This window comes from Apaloderma vittatum, unplaced genomic scaffold, assembly GCF_000703405.1.
Source record: "Apaloderma vittatum isolate BGI_N311 unplaced genomic scaffold, ASM70340v1 scaffold37332, whole genome shotgun sequence".
Lineage (NCBI taxonomy): Eukaryota > Metazoa > Chordata > Aves > Trogoniformes > Trogonidae > Apaloderma > Apaloderma vittatum.
The window spans coordinates 25,747-37,090 of NW_009703734.1; the positions used below are offsets into that span (position 1 = coordinate 25,747).

Here is an 11,344-nt window from a genome sequence, read left to right on the forward strand (position 1 = left end):
TAGGGAAACATGCTGTCAGCTGAGATCTGACCCACCTCTGGTTTGATGGCACCAGGATGGGTTGGTCCGTCCCAAGGGAAGAAGTTGCTCCCACTTGCTCTGATTTTGTACGGGATGGGATTCCTGGGAAAGCTGCTCTCCACCATGGGGAAGCAGGTTGTGGGCCCTCCTGTCGAAGCCCACTTTTGGTGGCAGTACCTTGTGCCAAACGTGACACCAAAGCAAAGATTAAATGACAACCTGGAGCTCCCCCCAGTCCCTGCACCTATCACATGGATGGCCTCCGTGGCATCGGGAAGCCTGGAGGAGAAACCCACCGTGCTGCGCTGCTCTGTCCAGCCCAGGCCATACGCGGGAGTGCCAGAGACCAGCTCACCTGAGTGCTTTGTCAAGGGTCAGGCCAGTGAAGTCAAAGAAGCTGAGATACTCCTCTGCTACCAACTTGCTAAATTCGTTACTGTAATTAGAGAGGGAGTAGTCAGCCCTTTCATCACGAAAGAAGACACTGTCTACAAGAATAGCAGACTTCTGCCTCCTGGCCAGCCCAACTCCCAGTAAGACACTGCAGACATGATCCCAGACCCAGGGGGACTTTCTCCTAGCCTGAAATGCTGCTGGAAGCCCTCCAAAGGACCCTAACATACCCACACTCTAGCACTGTGGCTGCCAGCCCTAGACACCTGCACCTCTCTGCTGTGCTGCTGGCCAGCCAGATCCTCCCCTCAAACCAGCCAGGAGGACGAGGCCATAAGGGTGTCCTGTGCTCACTGGGCACCTTCTCTCTTACCCAGTCCTCTCCCATTGCTGGATGTGTCCCTTCCTCCTACTGCAATATTCGTGCTCTCCACTCTGCTGTCTCCCACCCTCTCACCACAGCACCCTGCTCGCCTGTCAGATGGATGGATGGATGGATGGATGGATGGATGGATGGAAGCTGCTGGGAACTGGAGCAGGAGAGCTCCGCTGAACTTCTGGCCCTGCTCAACCCTGAATGCTTCTCCACAAACCATTCCCCTGCCACATTTTTAAAGGATGCTTGGAGATATGTTGCCAGAACGGGTGTTAAGTTCCTCTATCTATGCAAGTCAGGTAGTGGAAGTGCAAGAGCAGTCAATGAATCCTGGCAAGGAATGGGAGATGATCTCATTACGCTCAGCCTTGTTACAGGCAGAACATACTGCTTTTCCTACAGCATTGCTTCATCTTCTGCTGTGAGGCGGATGCTGTAAAGCCTCTGGCATGGATGCTGTTTGGAAGCATGAGACACAGCAGGGTCAGGAAGAGCAAGGTGACAGCTCCAGGGGAGAGGTCCAAGCTGAGTTTTGAGAGGCAGGATCTAAGTACTGGCATTGGAGTTTGCACAGGAGACTATTTCAAAGCCATATGAAGCCACAAGGCCTCGCACTCCCAAACCAGTCTTATTGTTTGGGATTGCTAGCTCTGGGAAAGAACATGTCCTCAGGGGCCCACGGCCCAACAGGTTTGTCTCAGGCAGAAGAAAAAAAAAAGTGCTAAAATGAGCTAAAAAGCTTTAAAATGAGATTTTACTTTTTGCACAACCCTCCTAGCCATCCCCCCTCCTACATGGAGCTGGCCTGAAAGCATTGCTTATACGTACCCTGCTCCCACTGCTGTAGGTTGGTCTTACATTGGTTTTAGCGAACAAAACCAACTTAAAACAGACTTATCCTCATCCTTCTTCCTTTCCTGCTCTCCAAATCTATCTGCTCGGTCCAAGAGCCTGCAGTTGTATTCAGGTCTTGTACTCAGGAATGAGTCAGATGTCAAAAACGCAGATGATCAAAAGGTAAGTTTTCTTTTAAAGGCTGCATCAGTTCCCAAATGTGGGCCACAAAGAGTCTTCCACGGTGTGAGGACTGCAGGTATGACTGAGGATTGCAGGAACTAGCAAAGGGATGCACTCAGATGCACCCCCCAGAGGCCCACTGCTTGAAACTTCCCCCCTCAGTGAGCTGTCATGACAAATTCGCAAGAAAGGAGAAGGACGTTAAACATGAGGCAGCAGCAACCAGCCATGCACCTGCGACAAGAACCACAGCAAGAGAAGAAGAGGGATGCGGCCAGGTGATTCCAAGAGACTCTCTAGGAGATACTTTGTGGGCTCCTTCTGTCCCAGGACTAAGCTGGGAGTCAGACGATCCTTGGTACTGAAAGCTTGGGTATTTGCTAAGAGACACTTGTGTTCTGCTGATCTAGACTGGAGAGAGACATTTCAAAGACATAAAACCTGTGTTGCTGGGGCTTTTTTTATCTGATCCAGGAGAAGGATGATGGGGATCGGTGTCCTCACACCCACTGGCATCCTAAAATAATCTGTTACTGCTACACCCGTTACTGTTACTCTGTCTCCTAGAAATCTCTGTAACTCACTTTTTAATAAACAGTTTTTACTTCCCTTCTGCCTTACCCAGGCAAATTTACCAGCTGAGGTGCTTGGACCTCCAGTGTGTTCCTGGCTCTCCACCAAACCCTTCATTGCATCTGGTGCAGATGGGATCAGGAGGCGCTACAGCAAGAAGATTTTGGGGTCCAGGCATGAAAAACCTGGGGATTGGCAGGTAGCCCAGTGCAGATCCAGGTTTGGATCTCAACCCCTTGAGCCTGGGAACAGCTTCAAGAGAGGTCTTGCTGGGCCCTCAGCAGATGCAGGAACCTCTTGTTTCTGGCGGGCAGCAGCCTGCAGCAGTTAATGCCCAATACATACAAGAAACCTGAACAATTCAGGGAAGGGCATTGGGCTTGGACCAGTTTCGAGTAGGAGGATCTCCAACAGCCCCAACTCCATCCAGCACACCCTTGTAAAAGCAGGTTTGTCCCTTCCTGCCTTTTGTCCTGTCCTCCCAGCATGACCAGTGCCCTGCCCAGACCCTCCCCACCCCAGCTGTGTTTTGGCTGGCTGTGCTCAACGCTGCCATCACAGGGCTGGCCGCAACTCAAAGCCCCCCACTTACTTTTTCCCAAGCTGGCGTGCCACATCACAGCGCTTGAACCCTTCGAGGTTGTAGAGGCGCTTGGCCAGCCTCTTGGCAGCCTCGCTATCTGCCCTGCAGCCGTTCGCCAAGGTGTCCGTGCTGCCTTGGTCAAGCTGCTCCGTGCTGCCCATGTCGGAGTCAGAGTCTGACAGCGCGTCCTTCAAGCTGGCGTCACTACACAGAAATGAGAAAGAATTCAAGGAGCAGCGACAGGACTAGATGGAACCCACAGAAAATATCACAATTTGAGTTCTTCTTGTCCTAGCCAAAAGTTTGGAAGAATAACAATACATTTGTGAAGCAGACATTGGACAAACCCTCTTTCATTTCATGCCAAATGAAATAGTACAAATTAATTTCAAATTTGTAGAAGAAGACTGAAAAGAAGGTGGCTTGTCCCTGAGAAATGAGGTTGCCTCCATTCGAAGCAAGCAGCCCCAACACTTTTTCAAGTTTCCTCTTTTTCCACTGTTATGCGAAGGGATACCAAGCTCTTTCAAAGCTGTGGGCACTCAGGGAATCTTAGAGATAGATTATAGGCTTTTCAGTTCAGATTATTTCCTAAGGATGAGAAACTGCACTTGTACAAATTGTGGCGATGAGACTAGTACCAGACCTGCTTCACTGGTGGGTTGCTCCCATGACATGGCTTCCTCATACAAAGTAGTGCCCTGGAGATGAGATCCTGCCTGCCAGGCACAATGGCTGGGGTCTGAGCTGGTCCAGAGGATGAAGTCTCTACTGATCTCCTCACTGCCTGCAGAGGAACCTTCAGGGAGGCCTCTACGTGGAACCTTGAGGTTTCTCTGCACTTCAGAGCGCATTTGAGAACGTGCCTGGCTGCTTCCAACCTGCCAAGGGCTTTTCCAGACACCAAGCAGGAAAGGCATTGGTCTACTCAGAGAAGCCCCATCTTTGTGTGCTGTAAGGACAGACAGGATTTGCCCCAGCTGCAGTCCTATCCTACAGATAGGGAAGTTTTTCCTGTTGGTGTTTGGCATCTGACACAGCAGCACAGGAGAGGTAGCACACGGGGAAAAAAGCAGCTCCATCTCCAACACATCCTCTGAGCCGTGCTCCTGGACTGTGACCCCATAAGACAAGGACCTCTTGGCCAAGGAACTCCCAGCCTGTCTTACCTGATGGAGTTAATGATCTTGGTGGCATCTTCCTCCGACCCTTCCACGTGAAACCCATTTGGAATACTCTTCAAGGACAATCGGCTCAGCACGTTCTCCGACCTGCTGCTGGTAATTGAGTGCCTGAGAGGGCTCCCAAAATCCCCCTCCACTGGCTTTGCTGCTGCCGCCTGCTCTTGCTTATCAGCAGCCATGTGGTGAAGGGCTTCTCTCTGCTGGGCTACCAGTTTCTGCTCCGAGAGCTCTGGGCTTTCCTTGACCCTTTGCTGGATCAATGGGGTGAGTGGGGCTTCAAAACTGACACAGCTGTCTGTCTCGTCTGTGAGAGAGAGGACATCCAAAGAGTCCAAGCTGCTGTAGTATGTTCCCTTCATAAGGTCAGACTCAACGATCTTCTCAAAAGTCGAGCTGAACCCATCCCTGATGTCTTTGAATTGAAAATGTTCCTTGTCATCCTCACTGCAGCTCAGCTTGCCATCTCCAGAAGCAAACCTGGACCAAAAAGGGAAATGTGGAAAATATTGTCACAAGGTGCTTGCACTGTTCCACTTGGAGCTAGGAGCCAAGAGGCAGAAATGAAGGCTGTTATTATAGGCCCTTGGGACCCTTCTGTGGTATAGCCTGCTTGGTTCAATTTTATTACAAGCTTCTACAGGTGAAAAAGGCAGAGTTTTATTATGACCAACCCCAAGGGCCCAGCAAACCCTTAATTTGATCATGCCCCAGTAAAAAGCCAGACCTCTGAACTGGAGATATTTCCACCCGACATCGGCTACTGGATGCACTGCCAGAATGGATTTCATCTGCAGGTTCTCTCTCCTTTTAAGCACTCCAATTATGGCTATTTCGAAAGTATGAAAATTCTTAAAATCAAGGCCATTTCATCTAACTTTGAGTTGCTGGCAGCAAACATCCTTGATCCCTTTTATAGTGGAGAAAAAGCAGAAGCTTTTAGGAAGCAATTCATATACTCTAACTTAAGTCTTTCTTCTTAGATGAGGCACCCTACAAATAGTTTTCTCTCCACTGAGAGGAATGTAGAAGGCAACGGATGCACGCCCAGGCAGGGGAGGCTCCCTGGTGCTTTACAGCTACCCTGGGGGATGCAGGCACAGCGTTCCAGGCTGTGAAATGCATGAACCTACAAGCCCATCTTCCAGGTAAGCATGGATGACTCTCAGCAATCCTGACTCTCTCTGGCTTTGAACACAGGGAGATTCATTCCAATCTAGATCTCAATACGAACCCACACTGGAAAAATTAATCCAAGTCAAATCCAGCAACACCTGCTGCGCTGGCAGCCCTGGAGAGCTGGGCGGGTTCAGTCCCTCTTGGAATAGACCAGGCTGCAAGGACCTGCCTGAAATACCCCAAGTTTCTCAGGTGAAACCTGCCTCCCTGCTTCCAGCAGATGCTGCTGTCATTTGCTCTGTCAGAACCAGACATTTCATGCTGTGACACAGGTGAAAGCTCGGGGAGCAGTAAGCTGCTTTTTCTCTGCCTGTGACAGAGTTAACTTTCTTCACTGCAACACACGTGGTTGCTGTGGTTTGGGTTTGTGACTAAAACAGTGCTGATAGTGCACTGATGTTTTATCTGTTGCCAAATGTGGCTGCACAATGTCAAGGCTTTTTCTATTTTCTTCACTCCCCAGTGAGTAGTCAAGAGGCTGGGAGGGGACACAGCTGAGACAGCTGACCTGAATTTACCAAAGGGATATTCCATAACATATGAAATTATTCTTAGAAAAGAAAGAATTAAAAAAAAAACCTAATAAAAGGAGGAGACAATTGGTCTTTCAAATAGCCGTTGCTCAGACACTGGCCGGGCATCAGTCTGCCGCTGGGAAATATTGAATGAATGCTTTTGCATCACTTTTGTCTTTTGTCTTTTTCCTTCAGTTAAACTGCTTTTACCTTGACCCACAAGTCTGCTTGCTTTTGCTCTTCTGATTCTCTCCCCCATCCCACAAGGGATGGTGGTGCTTAGTGGCTGGCTGGAGTCACCGCACCTCCTCGCTGGGGCTGTCTCAGTTTGGAAGCCCCTTGTTGGTCTCATGGCTGTGCCTAACGTGCCTGCTAGGGGAGCGTGGCCTCGCTCTGCAGCAGAATACGCTTCCCTGAGATAAATTCTGGGGCACGGTCAGGGATGAGTAAGTTACCTTTGTCAGCAAACAAGAAGCCGTCTCTACCTGTGCATGCCCAAACCCAGCTACTGCTAGTAACGTTTCCTACTGGGCATCGGCAACAGCCCACCCGCTGCCTTGCTCGTCACTTGGCACAGGAGAGGTTGGGAATGGACGGTGGGAGACAGCAGCTCCAGCACAGAGGCAGCAAAACGTTTGCGAGGCGGACATGGCAGAGCCATGAGAGTATCTCGTAGAAGTCTGGACACTTCTCAATGCTCTTTACAAAATAGCTCGGTCTTGTTAGGTGGGGAAACCGAGGCACACACCACGCTCCACAGAATTACTCATAGCAAAAGGAAAGAGAGAGAGAGAGATATAGTCTCCTATCCTGTCTTCAGCAGCAAACAGCAGAGAACAGCGAAAGCAAAGTGACCTGGGTGCCAGGACAGCAGGCTGGTGAGCTGTGGCAGGATCAGGGGATCTCAGCACAGCAGGGAGCAGGACAGACCCTCCTGAAGGGCTGTGCAAGGAAGGAGACAGCTATATGTGGCTTACGCTATATTCATGAGACCTGACATGCCCTCACAAATAAGTTTTTGCATCCTTCGAATAGTCCTCTCTGATGTCTGAGCCATCAGAGAAGCCGTTTTTAAACCTAGCTCTGCAAGCACATGGGTAAAAGCTTATATGAATCTGTAGATTCACATAATCCTTTGACTCCAGAAGCTCAAGGCTTAGCAAAACCATCACCCAGTTCATCAGAATTGGCCATGCAGCAAACCGGACATAAGCAGAAACGAGACAGACGTCAGCAGCTCCAGCCCCAAGAGCCCTCATCCTCAGGACTGCTTGTCTTTACAAATCCATCCATCCCTGCAGGGTGAACGGCAGTGCAGGGCAGTGACTTTGTCTACAGAAAAGATCTCCTCCTTCCACAGCGTGCGAAGACCTTTAACAAACTTCATCCCCTTAGGACAGGATAGACTCTATACCCTTAATTACACTCAGCAGTGGGAATTATAGACCTGATTGGCACCTTGTTCCATTGCTAAACTTCTTGCAACAGCCCCCATCCCCAGTGAACTTCCATGTCCCCTCTCCCACACAGTGTCTGTGTCCTCCTCGCACCAAGGAGAAACCCTGGGCCAAGGAAAAAACCCAGGCCCTCCAAGAGAGCCATCCCACCCCCCCTTGACCTGTATTGCTTCACTCCAATCACCCACATGTCCTTGCACTGGAGCACCCATGCAGGAGGACATGTCCCAGTCCACCCTGTGAGGTTTGGTGCACAGTGTGTGTTTCCAGGGGTGTTGTGGACTGCAGCTGTGCCTGTAGACATTCTCCTGAGTATCAAGCCCTGCACCTTCTGGATATTATTTATAAGCTTCCATATGGCTATAATCCCAAACCAGGCAGCTCCTGTTTTCTCACCACACTGAATAATTTCCATTAACTGCTCACACCAGAGAGCTTGTATTTTTCAGCCCTTTACTCATCATTGAGCCCAAACTCCTACAGGAGGCAACAAAATTAGAAAGTCTGTGTCTCTATCAGTGCCCCAGCAAAGGCTGCATGGAACAGTCCGCAGCGACCAGGGCAGGAGCTGTGATGCTGGATGGGTCAGTGGACACCGACAAGTCAGGCATGTCAAATCTCTCTTTGTGTGGTCCCAGGCAAGACAGAGGATAAAGACTTTCTGCAGCTTGCACCAGCCCAGGAGCACCATCTGCATCTAATTCAAGCAAAGCCAGGCTATGGTGGGACACAGTGAAAGACCTTGCTCCTGTCAATGAACCTGACGTAGCCTCCCCACAGAGAAGTGTTGTGTACTTATTACCCAGCAGGGAAGGCAATTGCTTTACATAAATAAGGAGCGTATATTTATTTGCATCGTAATCACAAGGCTTTGTGAGCGTATTGAAGCAACACTGTGTCTAATTGCTCGCACTGCTTTTCCCATCATCTCAGAAATGCTGTTTTATTGCTTACGACAAGGCGTGCAGAGCTGTGCGCTTGGTTATTAAAAAAAGGATTTTCATGCACTGAATTGTTTACATTTCACTTCTCACTGGTTAACTAGTTGTAACAAAGTACAACCTCGTTTGCTGTGTTGGTCGAGCTGGGAGCCCTGCCAGAGAAGGGCAAGGTGGAAATCGGGACTTTCTTGCCTATGCACTGCAGGCTATCTACAAAGTTTCTCTGAAACTTTATTTAATGGGATGTGAATTGCTGAAAGCTGCCACTGGAGGCAATATGCAGGCAAAAGCACCAGTCCCAAACCTGCAGGTACTAAGTGCACATACAAGCCATAGGTGGGGCTTCCTCTAAGAAAAAGTTTGAACGTTTTGCATGAATTCATAGGCCTGAAAGGAGAGAATATAATTCACTGTTGAAGCTCTAGATTTGGCTGCAGAGTGGGGATCTCAAATCTCCCTGATATCAGCAGGCCCAATGCTGGGGGTTGCTGCTAATGTGAAAGACCTCTAGGCAACATAGACACAGCAATAGGAAAATGAGGCTCTGACAAATCGTGTATTGGCACGCCAACGGATGCCACGGGATAAACTAGAAATCAGGTAACAGGGATTCAATTAATACAAACTGTAGCACAAGCGCTAAAGCTTTGGCTTTATATCCTTGACTTTAACAACCATTCGCTGCATAGATTCACTAACCCACCTTCAGCAGGCCAACTACGGTTTCTTTCTCTAGTTCAACATGGAGTAGATGACCTTGGATGACTTTTTCCCTCTTTAATTCTCCATCAGTTCAACTCAAGCCCTTCTTGTAAAGTACTTTAAAATCAAGGGACAAAATGCATCATGTGAGTACCAACATGTAGATAAGCGATTTGTTTCCCAGGAACGAAAAGTTGACTACTTAATGGCAAAGCATTAGGCCAGAGACACAGAAACTCTAGGTTCTCCTATATCCAGAGTGGGTCATAACAGAAACATACCAAAAGGGAGTAAACAGAACCGGGAATGCAGGAGGTGCTGCAGGACAACACCTCCTTCCTGGCGTCTTCGTCCATCTGTCAGCTTTGTTCCTCCTTACTCACATTGATCTAGGAGAGCCAGTCAGCTACAGGTAGGAAAGACCAACTCCACGCTGTGTCTGACACAGTCACGTTTGTTATTTAGCCTAAAGCTAGGTGGTCAAAGTACTAAGGAGCTCACATACAGCAAGATAACCTGATCCCTAGGCAGTAAATGGTTTCCCAGATTTCAGTTGTGTCCTTGCCACCCATCTGCCTTTTAATATAGCATGTGACTTGTCCCTTGTGCATTCAGGTTCCCAAAAGACTTATTTGCTATCCAAGTGAATATGTTTAGAGCATAAGATCACAGGCTGTGTATGCAGAGTCCAGTCAGGTTGCATCATCTCCAAATTCTCAGCCTGCCACTTCTCCCAATTCATGCCCTAGTACCTTAAAATTTAATTGTGCTTCCAGTGATTGTAGCAGCATCCACTGACCATCCTTAGCTTCCTCTTGAACTTACAGTCTGTGCCAGAGAGCCACATACAAAGCAAATATGATTCCTTTGCCACCTGAGAGACTTATAGACTACCAAGACCCAACTGCATATCTTACAGGGCTTGTGTGACCTGCCTGGGGACAGATTCCTCTAGCTCTCTGGATATCAGCAGCCTGCCCCAGATACTCTTCCTCTTCAATACCTTTAATCATGTTTGTTGAAACAGTGCTGCTCTTTCTCACTGGGGGTACTTGGGCAAAACAAACCACCAGCTTTTCACAGGGCAGGCTGTTTGATGCTAGAGACATAATGAATGAGGGACACCTGCTATCCACCCACACGTTGTGTGGCTTTTCAGCTCTGCTGACACTCCTGCCTGTGCTCCAGACAGTGTTCTGAGCAAACAGCTCAGCGTGAAGCCTGGGCTAAACCAAGCTCCTTTTGGCCATGCTCCTGTGAGAACCTCTGCTGCTCTTCTCCAGCCCTCTCCTGCTTGCAACATCTCTCCGGGCCTGGGGTAGGTGCATAGGTAGGGCCATAAGAGTCACAGCTGCCAGCAACCCCAAATAGCTGCAATAAAGATACCTGGATGATTCCTAGTGGCAAAGGGAAGCATCTGTACTCCTCCCACAGGAATGGCACAGGAAACAGTCCACCTCATTGCAGTGACCAGTCCTTTCGCCTTGGCCCCCAACTGCAGAGCCCCGGGGAGGTCTCAGCACTCCGAGGCATAAAATCGCTCCCCCAGCCCAGGGAGTTGTCCCATGAAGCCAGGCTGACAGAGGATGCAGAGACCGGAGGGCATTGCAGATGTGCTGGTTTGTCTCAGGCACTTGAGAATAGGATGACACTCAAACCTCCTCTTTCACACTGCTATCCCTGTGCCACCCAGGCACTGATATCACCTGCCACAGGTGCAGCAGGCAGCAAAGCTTCATGCTTTGCCCTCTTACTAATGTCATGGTCCTCTGGATAGAAAGCTGTAACCTGCTAGCCCAGAGCAAGCCATGGTGCCAAGGATTTCCACAGCATACCAGCCTCCCCCACAAGCTCAGATCTTCACCACCCCCAGGTTGTTGTACTTGCCCTAAGTTATCTCAGGTAAGTGCTGCAGCTGAATCTCTGACTTGCAAGTGGAACACCCCCAAAGTCAGTACAACCAGCACCCTCGAGATCCCCTAGAACTTCTCCTTCACTTTCACGGCTGCGGGCAGACACTGTCTCTAATCACAGCCCTTCTGCATTTGTAACACGGAAACGGGGTGTGAGAAAGCCAGAGAGAAAAAGAGTGAAAATCCACAGTCAGCCATGAGAGCAGCTGCAACTTTTTTAACTGATGAGTTACACACAGAGCAGGGTAACTCGAACCAAGGAGGAGGCTTGAGGAACAACACCCCTTAAACCAGCGGGGAGCCAACATGACAACGGCTTCACACTCACCCAAACGGCTCCTCGGTCTCGTCGGCACTCAGAGCTTCGGAGGATCCCAGGACACTGTGCCAGTGCTCCCTGCGGAGGGCCTCACGAGGTATCTCCTGGCTGCGGGAGCCCCTCTTCCCCAAATCCGTGCTGCGCTGGCCGGGCACGCCGCCGTCCTGCTGCTGC

General features: G+C 49.6%; 1 protein-coding gene across 1 annotated transcript in view; it reads right to left on the reverse strand.

Annotated features, from left to right (window-relative positions):
* The window catches only part of PSD2 (pleckstrin and Sec7 domain containing 2), a gene marked incomplete at its 5' end in the record, with an annotated part of 36,367 nt that extends 25,089 nt beyond the window's left edge, over window positions 1-11,278 (reverse strand). The window contains 4 exons of the mRNA XM_009864725.1: window positions 377-457; window positions 2,973-3,167; window positions 4,133-4,624; window positions 11,180-11,278. Of these exons, the coding sequence (XP_009863027.1) occupies window positions 377-457; window positions 2,973-3,167; window positions 4,133-4,624; window positions 11,180-11,278 (867 nt within the window). The remainder of the gene's footprint in view (window positions 1-376; window positions 458-2,972; window positions 3,168-4,132; window positions 4,625-11,179) is intronic.
* Window positions 11,279-11,344: the final 66 nt, after the last annotated feature.